The sequence below is a fragment of the Siphateles boraxobius genome, unplaced genomic scaffold (assembly GCF_051911475.1).
Source record: "Siphateles boraxobius isolate OS27281-9 unplaced genomic scaffold, OSU_SipBor_1 30, whole genome shotgun sequence".
NCBI classification, from domain to species: Eukaryota; Metazoa; Chordata; class Actinopteri; order Cypriniformes; family Leuciscidae; genus Siphateles; species Siphateles boraxobius.
In genome coordinates this window covers 17,526,735-17,542,171 of record NW_027508920.1, presented here as the reverse complement: position 1 = coordinate 17,542,171, position 15,437 = coordinate 17,526,735, and the positions used below count along the sequence as shown (strand labels likewise).

At 35.9% G+C, this 15,437-nt stretch overlaps 1 protein-coding gene across 2 annotated transcripts in view; it reads right to left on the bottom strand.

The window, feature by feature from the left end:
- Nucleotides 1-7,081: 7,081 nt before the first annotated feature.
- Nucleotides 7,082-15,437, bottom strand: part of LOC143757328 (beta-galactosidase-1-like protein 2) — a 57,909-nt gene continuing 49,553 nt past the window's right edge. For both annotated transcript variants that reach the window (XM_077248385.1, XM_077248384.1), the window contains 10 exons: nt 15,176-15,313; nt 12,615-12,695; nt 12,402-12,508; nt 11,645-11,791; nt 11,467-11,538; nt 11,204-11,282; nt 10,977-11,064; nt 8,541-8,649; nt 8,310-8,426; nt 7,082-7,800 (listed from right to left, as the gene is read on the bottom strand). In XM_077248385.1, coding sequence (XP_077104500.1) covers nt 7,726-7,800; nt 8,310-8,426; nt 8,541-8,649; nt 10,977-11,064; nt 11,204-11,282; nt 11,467-11,538; nt 11,645-11,791; nt 12,402-12,508; nt 12,615-12,695; nt 15,176-15,313 — 1,013 coding nt within the window. In that variant the 3' untranslated portion in view covers nt 7,082-7,725. The remainder of the gene's footprint in view (nt 7,801-8,309; nt 8,427-8,540; nt 8,650-10,976; nt 11,065-11,203; nt 11,283-11,466; nt 11,539-11,644; nt 11,792-12,401; nt 12,509-12,614; nt 12,696-15,175; nt 15,314-15,437) is intronic.

Sequence of the window (15,437 nt, the reverse complement as noted above, 5' to 3'; positions counted from 1 at the left end):
ATATCTAGACAGAAATCCACATTAGCACTTAGTAACACTCCACTCTTTCTAGGATAGAGGAATCTATAAGCTGAAAGCTCTGCCATATGTTGCTTTTTCCTTTTTGTCCTATCGGACGCGTGCGAAATGACTAAATTAGTGATTGTCTACACTGAACGAGGCTATTTCTTTCGTTCTCCATAAATTAATGAGAACATTTCATTTAATTAAAAGGAGGGTTTCATTTGTCTGTCCAAAATAATAATTTGGGCACAGCATATGTCACAGGCAAGTTAAGAAACAATTGTATATTGTTTGTTTTGTTCATTCATTATTTTATTACATTAACAGTTAAGCTGACTGAATTCAAACAAAATAAATAAAGTGGGACCCTTTATTTCAATTAAATTAAATGTTCTCATTAATTTATGAAAAAAACGTTCAGTAAATGTAACGTTTTTACAAAAATGTAATAAAGCAACATATGACGGCAGAGCTTTCAGCTTATAGATTCCTCTATCTAGAGAGTGAAGTGGTACTAAGTGCTAATGTGGATTTCTGTCTAGATATGTAATAATATTTCGCAAAAGAAAACCTCAAAAAGGTCCATTATAGATACAGTAAGTTAGAAACTGACCTGTTCACGCTGCACACATTTCAAATCAGTGCTTCTCCCGGGAAACTAGCGCTAAATTAATCCCCTATCTTAGCGCCATCTACTGTTTTAGCAGAGGAGAAGTTGCTCAACTGCATTTGTGAGAAAATCGAGCCGAGAGATCTCATAAAAAGCCATGTGTATCACAATCATAACAGACAGATGTGCATTTGTATGCACTAGATTTGGTATTTGTTCGCACTAGATTTGGTATTTGTTGTTTCCAATTAAGGAATATTGATTGTTAAAATGCCTTTAAAATAAAATGTTAAGTCGGTATTAGGGATGGGCGATACCACTAATTTTGTTTTCGATACGATACCGATACTTTCAAGGCCAGTATCGCCGATATCGATACCGATACCGATACAGATACTTCTAAACTGAACTTTTAAATTTGAAAATTTCTTAAATTATTGAATTACTAAGATTAAAATGGGTAAGGATACCGACTTAAGATTTTATTTGAAAGGCATTTTAACAATCAATACGCCTTAATTGGAATTTATTAGATTATATTTTTATTTCCACGTGGTTACAATGTTTATTTGTAGCGGTAACCATGGAAATCTACAAAATATTATAGTTGAACTATGATCATTTTAATGTTAATTTTCATAAGGGACTACCAGTGACTGGCTGTTGCACCCATAAAATGCAACCTTTTTATTCTGACAGTGTATGATTTATATTAAAATTAGTTACAGAATAGAACTATGAACTTTTAACATTCAAAAAATAATTTAATTGCACAAACTATGTAGGCTACAATTTAAATTAGTTTATTGTGAAATAGCTCAAATATATGATGTTTTCCTGTCTTCTGTTATGCATTGTTCTATTGTTCTGGGCTGCGTTTCCCAAAGCATCAATGGTTTCTTGTGATACTTTTGGGAAACGCAGCCCGGTTTGAATGCATTGTCGGCAGTGTGCGAACGCTCTCTGTGATTGATTGCTTCTGACTTGCAGCTTTTGCGTGTGTTCAGATAAGCAGGAAAATAGTTATACTACACAATTATTTACTAAACAGGTTATTCATCCAATTCAATGAATATTGTACGCATTAAACTTCTTGTCAAATAAACAAGATCACTGGTAAAAACAAACAAAAAAAAACTGTAGTATCGATATTTTTTCTTTGAGTATCGATACTTTCGATACTCGCCGTCAGTATCGATACGCCCATCCCTAGTTGGTATCATTACCCATTTTAATCTTAGTAATTCAATCATTTAAGAAATTTTCAAATTTAAAAGTTCAGTTTAGAAGTATCGATATCGGCGATACTGGCCTTGAAAGTATCGGTATCGGATCGAAAACAAAATTAGTGGTATCGCCCATCCCTAACATCCAGAAAATATGAAGGATTTAAGACACAGTTAGTGCTCTTTTTTTTTTTACTTTTACTATATCAGTCAGACACACACAGACATCAAGAATCGGCATATGAATCTCAACAATGGTGACAATCAACATTTTCATGCTGCAATGCATGATGGGTACCAGCATAGTACAAAAAAAATACGTCCATGACTCCCAGCATGCATTGCGGCATGAATAACTTATGCAGCTGAATTGTCTGATTATTTTCTTTCATTTTTGCTATTGGTTTTGTGTTGACTTTTATTAGCATGTTATGTGATGTTCAGAGTTGATGTTATCTTTTTTGTTGATTGTCACCATTGTTGAGATTCATTGGCAGATTCTTGATGTCTGTGTGTGTCTAAATAAAGCTGTGGTTCAAAACATTTTAGTGAACGATGAATTTTAAAATCATTCATAACTGATTACGCAGCATTGCTTAATCTTTTGCTGTAGTTTTACAGTGTAGTAATATAAAATTAGGTGCATTAAAACACATTTTTTGATGACATCATAATCAAAACATAACCAGTTACACCTGATCTCATTTTGTTGGCCTTGTTTCTGCCACAACAAATGTGTCTTATAAACACAGTTACAACAGCCAAATATAAAACTAATGTTAAGTCAAGGGTCAAGAGCCCAACTAAAGCAAACACTGATTTCCATAATGGTAAAGTCAAATTAAACAAAACAACATCTAAACCTCTGTTAATTCTCAATAGGAATTTCTGTAGATGAATGAAAAAATAAATAAAGTCAATCTGGTTAGTAATAAGCGAAGTGAGAGATTTTATGTCTTTTGTAGGTGGAAGTCAGTTGTAGTTCTTGTGTTTCACTTTTTTTCTGTTCTTGTTGTTCCTCTCTCTTTCAGTGGTTCTGCTTGTTAACGTCAGGTGTTCATCACTAATGCTCAATAATTAATCACTGAATAATATCATTAACTTCAACACTGCTTCAGTGTTCGTCCAACACTCTGTAGTGTGGACAAACAAGTGTTCATTTAAAACGGAAGATTTTGCAGTGGGGTTAAAGGGTTCAATGTGACAAATAAAATAAAAAAACAGAAATTGTAAATGAATTTACGGCATTAAACTGTAAAAAAAAAAAGAAAACAGCAATTTACTGGCAACCAGAGCTGCCAGTAGATTACCGTAAAATCAAGGAAAAACAGTAATTTACTGTAAAACGTAACAGCCAGATTTACTACACGAAAGAAGTTAATTTCCATGAAATATTAGTGAAAGTTATGTGAAGTCAATAACTGAAAGGGAGAGTAAATATTAAATTGAAGTGTTTTATGCGTTTTTGATGATATAGGAGAGATCTGTTAGTTTAATGAATTAGTTTTGTGGGTCAACATTGTGCTGGAGAGTAGAGCCTGTGCTTCAGTCAAAGATGAGCAGAGAAATAGTGATGCTACCTGTTGCTTTATATAAAGACAGTAACTGTGTAGTTGCTAATGCAGTGCCAATCTCATTGCTAAGTACTTTAGCACATAGGCTACATGGATGCTATTGTTTGCTAAATATGAATCGATATTCCTTTTCAGTGGACTCAAATGAAGTAAGTTCACAGTACTATCAGTTTAAATGCTAGTTTTTAAACTCAAACTGTTTGAAGCAATCGGTTTCCCAAATGATATGAGTACCTTTCATGGTATTTTTACGGTAACATACTGTGAAAAAGGAGCCGGAGATTAATGGTAGAGAGCTGTAAATTAACAGTACATTGCTGGTAATCACAGAAAATTGCCGTTATTTTACAGCGCAATTTTTCACAGTGCTGCACTGTCAAGTGTTACACATGAAGAGTGCTTCATTGTTTTCAGAATAATGTTCTGTTGTGAGTGAATTATCATGAAGCTAACAGAGTAAGTACAAGTTCACAGCTTATTTATTAATCCATTTCAGGAAATAAACCAGGATCAGGACATTTATGCCAATGTGTCTTCAAGTGCAACATATAGCCAAAATACATATGGTAATAAGGAGACCTGCACCGTTAACCCTGAACGCACATTCAAAAAGAATCTCTCCTACGAAGACATCTATGCAAACTGTTGAAGTGAGAAGTGGAATATTTTAAACACCCTTTCATGGATCACCACTGAACAAATCTACTTTCTGCATGCCAGTAATGATCCTTTTAATAAGCATCAGGATATTCAACTTCCCATCTATTATATTCAGAAATACATCGTTGCTACTTCCTTTCTCATTTTAAAGAATGAAAACCCTATAATTTAACTCTGAATACTTAACTGTATGTTTCTATTTTCATTGTTGTGATACATTCACTTTGCTCAATTAAAAAATGTAAAGTCTCCATGAAATTAAATTTGAGTTATTTTTTTATGGAATATTGCATTTAAAAAAATGTATGTGCCCTCGTAATCTTTAATCAAAATGTCTTGCCACATCTCTTCTCTGATGAGTGTTTATTGCAGTGAAGGTAAATTACTGTCACTCACACACAAACTGTCACTCACATGAGATCAACCAATAGCAAACAACAACCATCCAATCAATTCCTAACGGACAAAATCAAGTCCCGCTCTACATTTTTTTGTTTGTTTGAGAAGCCGTTTCACTCAGATATATGTTAAAATACAACTTCAATTTCATGTCTTTCATATGCTAAATAGTAAGGATCGTTTAGATCTTATGTGATTTACACTTATTTACACAAGTAGTAAGGATAATTTAGATCAAATGGCGGTGAATGTTAGGCCATTATATGCAAGTATACGAAACAAAGGACCAAATGGTTGGCCAATGCATAGAATAAAGAATAAAAATAAAAGTGGTGGTGTCACCAAACCTCAGTACTCTAAGGGGCGATAGAGAGTTCAATCTCTGTAGAAGTCCTTCTTGGAGACATTGAAGGAGGAGATGGTCTTTTAAGTGGTTCAGTAATGAGTCTTATGGGGATGATGACACAGGATATTTTTTTGACAGTCTGTGGATAAAACCTGCGTCCCCTGGATCAGAAAACCTCTCTGGATGAGAAGACGACAGGCAGGGCTGAGGCAGGTAAAGAATGGTATAGAAGGATAATGTAAACACAAAATCACAAGAACATCAAACATATGTTAAAAGAATTGTCTGAACACAATTCTGTGTTTTATACTGTCATTTCAGCGTATAAAACAAAAAAAAAAAACTTTTGACTTTAGAATACGGATAGCCAATTTTGAACTGTTTTTACAGTAGTATTATGATAGGATGAGTTCATTTCTTTTTGTTATGCTTTTTAAAATCTCTGAAGAGAACACCCAACAATTACAGCATTAAACGCAAGAGATCCACACACACACAGCTTTAAAGTCTTTAAATTATTCCTGTAACTGTTGGCCAACTACTAGGCTGTACGTTTTCTTTTGTAGATATTATTGTAATTCTGAATGTACTTTGTGGTAATGTAATAACCCCTCCCCCCACACACATATATATAATATAGCCTATATAATATATTTTCAGCAATTACCTATATTTTTTGCTTTCCTTATTTTTTAAAGAAAGAATGAATGCTTCCACATAATTTAACCAACAAAGTAAAATATTTCTTTTGTGTGTGTGGATCTCTCCTGTACATTTGTGGATTGATTTGCGTGTGAGGATCTCTCGCGTGCATTTGTGGATTGGTGCGCGTGCATGTGGATCTCTCGCATGCATTTGTGGAAGGTTTTGAGACTGTTTTCACTCCATATATATTCATTGAATGAATTCACATTTGAATATCCCTTGTAAAAAGTCATTAGGCAGAAGTTCTGTCTGATTTCAATTATTAATAATTCAAGCCACTCTTGTTTTAGATTATTATTATTATTGCATACGTTTATCCTTCACAGATTATTCAACCTGTCTTGATTCACAAGCATGACAATTTGGATGGCCAGTGAACGAACAGTGACCGAGATGCTGTAGGCTATGCCTACAATGCATATACTTGAACAAATTTGTTTCCTATATATGCATGCTTATTCTGTCTTCTATTGCCTGTTTATTGTTGTATAAAAATAAATAAACAGCTTATATATATATATATATGTATATGTGTGTGTGTGTGTGTGTGTGTGTGTGTGTCTATATATATATATATATTAACTTTAAAAAACACTGCAAAACAATGATTCAAAAGGGTGCCAGAAAAGGCTCTATAACAAATAATGCATAGTGGTTAAATTATAAAAAGATGCTTTAGAAATATGCTACAGTATAAGTGTATGAAAATACTGTTTGGAGAAATGTGTAATTATCCTTACACAATTTATATTGTGATTGTGAAAATGGTCATGACTTCAGGGCTTGAACAGTTATAGTATATGTAGCCTATAGTTGTAGCCTAAAGACATTGTTCAACATGTATTTTCACATTAAAAACTGCTATTTACGAGCCTAATCTAGTTAAGTTCTGTGTGTTTGAGCAAGAGTTTAGGTGCTAAAACCAGTAGGGGGTGCTAATGTCTAGTAATTTACGCGTTAACGTGTAAATGACGTGTTAACGCGTAAATTGCATGTTAAAGGCTGATTTATACTTCTGCGTCGGACCTACGCCGGAGCCTCTACGCCGTAGACTACCCATTGGTTTTAATTTATACTTCTGCGTCGTTGTCCGTGGTTGACGCACGCAGAGGGAGCATGTGAAACCCGAGGGAGCGGTTTGAGCAGACCAATCACAGCGCTTGCGTCACCTAGAATTGACGCGTTGTTACATTTTTGGAGAGTTGTACGACAGGGTATGCCGAAGGGTACGCGAGCTACACACAGCCTACGACGTAGCTACGGCGTGAGTTCGACGCAGAAGTATAAATTGGGCTTGACGCGTAATTACACGTTTACACAACAGTTTCACACGTTTTGGCCCTTTTGGCCTTCCATAGACGCTGGTCGTGTGTGATGCGCGTGACATACAACAATAGAAGCTTACGCTATTACTCACTCGATTATAATATTATGGCATATTAAGTGTAGCATGTTATTGTTTAAAAATTCCTGTTGCAAGTGCAACTCATGTATGTTGTGCTTATGTTATGTGTATGATCCGTGAGTATTTAATACAGCAAGTACACAAGGAATATTAAGGTTAGTAGTAAGAATAAGTGTTTATTTTATTACACTTTAGCTTTTTGCATCTGTAGATTTCAATTACAATGATATTATTAAAGGCTGTTTTGCTCACATCAGTAGCACTTACACACACCAAATGCTTCTAAATTTTTATAAAGATTTGTTCATTTAACATTCACTTAATTTATATATTTTATTCCTAAATACATGGTAATTTTATTTATTTATTTATTTATTGGCTTTCTGGATGTTGACAGCCTTTTCTGATGTATGGAGTGATAAAAAGAGACATCCAAACTTCTCTTTGGAAAAACCTTCAACTCTAATATGGCAACAAAATGAAACAAGAACTTTAAACCTGGTTTATCCAATGTTTACATTTCTGCTCTGGAATTGAATGCAAATTAGCACATAATTAGATAATGCATCATTATCATATTTAAACATATTTCAGAAAATTTGCAATGCAAAAAAAATGTTCTTAATATACTGTGATAAATCGGAAGGGGAGGTGATGAACTATTACAAAATGTTCACCCTTTTTATCCATCAAGTAATTTATGTTCAGATCTGCTGTTTTGATGGATGTTAGCATGAGATACATTGTAAAACTGCAGGTGTGTTTCAAAGAAGGGAGCAAAACAATTGTGTAGATACTTATGTCTTGCTATATTCTGGATTTTCAGCAAAATCGATTGTTTCCGCAGCTTTGAGTTCCTCAAAAACAACAATCTAGAGATAGAAAAATATAGAAAGATTGACATGCATCGTATTTCTTAGATTTAAAGGAAGACCAAGATTTGGTAACACTTTATTTTGATGGACCCTTTTGAACATTCTGTTAACTATAAGTAACTTTGCAACTACATGTCAACTAACTCTCATTAGAGTATTAGTGTACAGTCTGCTTAATATCTGCAAACTCTTTATTGTGATGGTCCTCCAACAGATATTCTACTGACTATAAGTGACTTTGCAACTACATGTCAACTTATTCTAACCCTAAACCTACCAGTCAACTAATACTCTACTAATACTCTAATGAGAGTTAGTAGACATGAAGGTGCAATGTTACTTATAGACAACAGAATGTGTTAAAGGGACCATCAAAATAAAGTGAAACCAAAGATTTTATTACTGATGCATGTAAAATACATTTTCTAGAACCAGTTTATGGCTTTTGTTATACTTCACCACAGTGAAATGTTTATTTGCCTACATATTTACACACAGCCAGTCACCTCATTATCTCCACTCTTGAGCCAGGGACCGGGGAGATAGAGGGATTTCTGAGGACCAACCGACCAGTGGCGTCCAAGATTTTGCCCGTTCACAAAAACCACTCCTTTACTCCAATTCTGCCAACAGTACAGATCAACGTGATTTGTGGTGTCCATGTTCTCAGGCTGTGAGGATGTCAGTCAAGGATAAAAAGTAAATGTGTAGAAAATGAAATTAAACTGTAGACTCACCGGCAGCTTCACAAAAGTATCTGTGGGCTGATCCACAACCAGGGTTGCCCTGAAAAACGCAGGGTAGGAGGGCTTCTGACCGACAGACATCCATTTCAGTGACTGCAATCTAATTAAAATTGAGAGATTCAGTTTTGACCTATGATCTGGGTTTATAAGCCCTGTGTTTTCTCTCACTCTTTGCAAAGTCTTACTAATGTCACACTGCATTTCTGAGCGCTCTCTCGTTTCCCTTGTCATGAGCCGTGTTTCCCCCGAAATTACCCGGAACAATTTGACCCAGGAACTTTTTTCCTAGGAACTTCCTCCCCGACTGAATGTATCAGTGGTGAGAAGTAAGGTACACAGGTGAATGTTTATTTTAGCACACTTCACCAAAACCACACTACAAAAGAATCATGTAAAGCAGTAAACCTTGAGATTTTTAGGCTACTTGTTACATTAGAACAAAATAAATGAATCCGAGAACATCGCCAATACAACTAAATTAACGATAACTTACATATTTTCTAATTTCACTAAACATTTTCATTTAGTTTTGAGAACATTTTTTGGTAACACTTTAAGGTAAGGGTACATGAATTATCATAAATCCATGCATGAATTCTGCATTCATTCATGCATTAATATCTCATGAATCATCAGGAACTAACACAAGTTCAACATTTTTCATTCATGACTTCATGGATGAACAACACCTTAATTAAAACATTAACTAAGATGAGCACATCATCATGAGTTATGATTTATTACGCATGATCATGATGTTTTCTTTGTTCACAGTTATGTCACCATTAATAGCACATTGTTCATCAGTGTTTCAAAGGACTAGTCACCACTTTAGTTGAGGGGCCACACACATGATGAAGTCCTTGATAGATAATCCTTAGTTAATGATGACTACTGTATTTGACTGTCAACAGAATTTGTGTGCTATGAGTTGCGATTGGTCTATTTTGGGGTCTGTCCAATACAGTAGTCATCATTAACTAAGCATTATCTACCAATGACTTCATCATGTGTGTGGCCCCTCAACTAAAGTGGTGACTAGGTCACTGACCTAGACAAAGAACAAAGAAAACATAATGATCATGCTTAATAAATCATAATTCATGATGATGTGCTCATCTTAGTTAATGTTTTAATTAAGGCGTTGTTCATCCATGAAATCATGAATGAAAAACGTTGAATTCGTGTTAGTTCCTGATGATTCATGAGATATTAATGCATGAATGAATGCAGAATTAATGCATGAATTTATACATGAATTCATGATAATTCATGTACCCTTACCTTAAAGTGTTACCCATTTTTTTTTATAAAACATGGACTATAATTAAAAGGGCTTACATCTGCTATTGTAGGCTCATTTTGTAAATTTAAGCAACTACTAGACGCACAAACTGGGTGCCGGTGTGATGAGACGTATATGCTTGGCCAGATTCGTCTCGAAGTTGTGCATCTTCGGATGCACAGCCGCACGCGCCATGCAAAATGGCCCCTTGCGCACCTTCGCACACGTGCAGACCGGCGAGTATAAACCAAGCTTGAGGCGCCAGAACTGCAGCTGATAGAATGTGACCTGTAGCATGATACTACCATATTTCTTAAATCATCCACGACCAAAAATCGTGATATCGACTGTTATCATGTCTGAAAACAAACAAAAGTAACGGAGTTTGCAAAACTGTATGGCACGCACTACAGTGGTACATTTATTCAACGCACAGACCAATCTTTTCGTAGATATATGTCGCACTGTACGGCCCTGTACAGGACCCCCTTTTAATGAACGTTTGGTGTAGGTCTAGTAGGCATCGATATATCTGAACATCCTTGCCAAGCGCAAACCAGTACAAAAGTAATCAATAAATTACCGGGGAGGGTCATGCCATCATCATTTTGGAGGGTCATAGAAAAATTTATTGCTGGCGAAGGGAGGGTCAAGTCTATTTTGACTATAGATCTCAAAACTCCTCCAGTAGCCCCTTAAATAAAAACTGAACAGTCCCTAATTAGAAAATATTAAGCTAAGGCTCATCAAACTTTTGTAAGAAAGCATTTACCTACTCAAGACAATAGTAACATAACTGTCGAATAATTAGTAAGTTGTAGGCACAGAAGAATCAAAATAAATGATGACTTTCCTTTCAGATGTAGCAATTATATCTTCAGGAAGGACCTAAGGTTAGAGATGGTGCCAGTTCTTAACCCGTGCCAGTAATTGCTTAAGTTAAACTTACCCATTTTAGTATAAAACTATAATGGAAGTTATATTATTATTATGGAAACTATTATGTGTCCGCAATGGAATAAAAAAAAAATCAGACTTTTTTGCGTAATCCCTGAGTTAATAATTGACATTCTTTACCTCAGAATTATACACTTAATTAATACACTTAAGACACAATACAGAAGCAAATACTCAGAATTAACCTGTTTATGAAACTGGTTTTCATATCCAAACAGTACATGGAGAACTTTTTTAGAGGTACATCGTTCAGAGTTATATCCCCAACAAGCCCTGTATGGATGAAAACAATTATGAATGGCATGTTATGTTCACTACATCCCTTATCATATCTATTACAGTACTGTGTGACATACAACTAAAGAATGTTTATATTTATTTACTTATTTTTATTAAATCAATCTTATCACACCTTTCTGCTGGTTGTCCAGGCCTGGACCATAGTTCACTCGCCCACAGTTCTCAACAAGCAAACTCAAGGTCCTCTCACTCTGCAAAAGTGTAACTAGCGCAAGATTAATACATTCAGAAAAAAGATTGTTGTAAGTCAAAGGACGAAAATGAGCTTAAAGTGCTCAAATCTTTTTTTATTTTATAATACTGATATAATAATAATAGTATAATAATAATAATAATAATAATACTTTTAATATAACAACAATGCATCATATTTACCTTACTGTGAGATATTCTAACTTTCTGAGTTTTATAGTCCAAAACACCAATCAGTTCTCGGTCAATAAACACCTTTAAAAGAGATTAGAATTAATTCAAATTCAGTTCTCGCCTTGATTGTTATTGTTATCTATTATAACCTGAAATTAAGGCCTAAATAGATAAGAAAAGATCTTACCAGAGCTCTGTCACGAACATGGTTCCTTGAGTTGAGTTCTCCACCTATATAAATGTCAGTCTGATAGAGTGTGTACCCATAGGACTGACCATTGTTGTGGTTTGCAGGAAGGTTCTCCATGCTGACAGGATCATCAGCTCGGAAATGCTATTGGACAAATAGAGTTAAGTCATTTTTGGGAACATTTCTAGCCAAATAAGTTCTCCTCTTTCTAATTTTTCCCTACAACATGAAACAGCGGATGCAAAACCACTTTTCCTTCCTCATATGACATTTCCTAGTGAAACTTTCCTAGTGATATTTAATGGTAGGCCTAAAACGATGTAAAACTGGGTCAGTTTTGATGAAATGGAAGCTCAAATGCGCATGCTTGATGTGCGAAAACGTACCAAGTAAGCACAATTTTGCTTCTGTTTAACATATTTGATGATCTCATGTTTATGTGAATCATATACATTTTCTCTTCAAAGACTTGGTTTAAACTTCTCAATTCATATGGATGCAATGTCTTTATAAACTTTTTAAGATCAAAAATTGCTTTGGTTCCATGAATTTCCAATGCAGGGACAAAAAATATGAGACAATATTTCAAAAATGCATTTGTGTTTCGAAGATGAATGAAAGTCATGTGGGTTTGGGACATGAGGGTGGGTATATGATGACAGAAATTTATTTTTTGGGAGTAAATTATCCCTTTAAGGGAAGTAAAGAAGTAAAAGAAAGAATGTTATAGTGTGATATGATACATGGTTCTTACTGTTTCTGCACATTGAAGACTCTCCCATAGAGAAATGTAATGAGAAACAACCACTGGCTCATATGCTCTTCTGCTCTGCACAGCTGGCGGCTCTGATATCGGCTCCTCTGTCATAGATAGAGACAGACAGAGATTAAGAGACAAGCAGAGAGGGATGGAGAGATTCAGCTCCATAAATACATTTTTAAAATAGCAGATTGTGTAGAAGCATACTGTTGTAGGTGCTCAGCAGGTTTCTCAAGAGATGATACTTGGTTGTATAATCACCGCTCTCAGTCAATGGAGCATCATAATCTAAAAGAGACAATGTTGAAGTGCCAATTACTTTAAAAACACAGTTACAACACCCTTCAAAAGTTTGGGGACAGTAAGAAACATTTCATATTATCAACATTGAAAACAGTTGTCCTGCTTTAAATGGATAGTTCTAGCCTGGTAATACCAGACTCTGCTACTTCACTTTGCTTCGTACACAGAGTCTGGGATAGCATAATAGAGAAGTGTTTTCTCTCTCGCTAGGGGGCGCGTACTGAAGTTTAAAATCATTGGTTACCCGTAAGCCAATCAGATAAGTTTGTTTATGACGCATGTTATGCGCCGACACAGCCGCATCGAACCACAGACATCATGCATCGAACTCAAATCTATGATCGAACTTCCACTGTAAACACTTGATGATGCGAGCGAAATACCCGAGTGAACATGGCTGTAAACGACTTTTTTGATCTGTGAGTGATGTAATAGAATGACTGCTGCGCTTGACAGGGCACAAACGAGCAGAGAGAGAGAGAGAGAGAGAGAGCCCCGGCCGCGCGCGCGCACTCCCACGTCTACAAACAACACGAGCGCTGTCTTGCTCTCTCTCCCTCGCGCATATTCATAAAAATCAATCGACAGGATAGTAAGAGGTCGGAAGACCGCGGTTTCACGTGGAGCATTTGGAGATTTTTAGAGATTATAGACTCTAGGAACAACATCTCAATGAACAACATCTCAACTATAAAGGCCTGTCTCATATAAGTTAGACGCCTAGCATCTCAAGTACAAGCCGGTGCAGTTCGACGATTTGGGCAAATAAAAGCCCGGGCTATTATTTGAAGTTTTACGGTATTTAAGACCTGGAAAAGAAAAGAGACACTGACCTGTCAAAAGGCTCCCCAGTCTCTCGCTGAAGATCGGTAATAGTTGATAAATTAAACTTTTCCCAAAGGGAGTAGGGCCACAACATCACCTCCATTCAAAATGTTTAATACACACTCTTCGTGTTCGGGCTTCAGTTTGCTAATGCCGGGAATATTCTCCACAACAGAGCGAATTGCATCCGCGTCTCCATATCAGCGGTCGTTTTCGATTTCCCTGACCTAATCTTAAACACGGCGCTTACCGACTACGTCACGGCTTTCAGCCCGCCCTCTGTTCGTTGATTGGCCAGGCTGTTTTCAGGCCGGTGGAAAACAGAAAGATAGGCTGCTATCTCAGACTGACTACAGGAGCGAAATGAAATTAGCGGAAGTAGGAAGTCTGACGTAGTCAGGCTAGGATAGTTCCCCCCAAAATTAAAATATTGTCATCATTTACTCAAGGGCTGTGAAACGATTAATCGCATCTAAAATAAAAGTTTAATAGATTTCCCACTACCAGGTAGTGATCTTTGGCTTTACCCGTTCCTGAAGAACATACTTCATTCCTTTTTCTTTTGGAGTTGTTTGTTTAGGGTTCTTTTTGCACTGTATTAATGTTATCACTTTTTTACTGTAAATACATTTATAGGAAATCTTTACTTTGTGTATTGTGTACTGGGACTCAGATCAGTTAAAAACTTCTCTTTGTCACTGTTAACTTTTGCTTTGAAGCATTACTTCCCTTTTGCACGTAGAAAACTAATTGGGAATGTAACAGTTTACATAATATATAAGTGTCATGATTACTGCACTGCGCTGATTACATACACCTGCATCTCATTCACACACACCTGCATCTCATTCACCCACACACATATAAACCACTTCCACGCATCACACCAGAGTGAAGTCTTGACTTTCCTGGCTGTCATTTTGAGTGTTTCTCCCTGTGGACTGTTTATTGCCTTGACCTTGGACTGTGTACCCCGTTTCTGATCGTTCTCTGCCTACCTCAACTTTGATTGTTACTGGACCTTGCTTCTCGCTGCCTGCCCCGACCATTGCTTGTTATCTGGTTTGTCTCTGCCATTTCTCCATTGCCCTGTTTGCTGATGTTGATCCCAGCCTGTTTGACTACTCTAAATAAAGCTGCAAATGGATTCCCCTGTTTCTGCTGATTTCCTAACAATGAGTGTAGACTGTGTATAATTATTTTGAATATATAAATACACACACATGCATGTATATATTTATATATTAATATAAATATATACACACATGCAAATGTTTATTAAATATATAAATGCATTTGTGTGTATGTATGCTTACAAAATAATTATACACAGTCCACACATATATTATGTAAATCGTGATTGTTTCACACCCCTAATTAACTCATCCTCAAGTTCTTCCAAACCTGTATAAATTTCTTTCTTCGGCCGAACACAAAAGAAGATATTTTGAAGAATGTCAGTAACCAAACAGTTGATGGGCCAGATTGACTTCCATAATATGGAAAAACAATACTACTACGCAAGTTTGGAACAACTTAAGGATGAGAAAATTATGAAAATTTTCATTTTTGGGTGAACTATCCCTTTAATATGTACATTATAATTGTCCCAGTTGTCATGAATATTAAAACTACAGAACCGTAGCTGCTCGTCTGTGGTTTGTAGGTGCCCATGCCATCTGCGCCGTTCATGAATCCAAAGTTGGTTCCTCCATGAAACATGTAAAAATTGATGGAGATGCCACGATCCAGAAGCTCTCGCACTATAGAGATCATTTCTGTCATAACAGAAAAAAGCAGACACAATATGGGTCAAAGCAGAGAGGATTAATCGGACAGTAAAGTATATACTGACAAGAGAAAATTGATCATGCAATGCAAGTAGAGAAAATTGTCTCATGC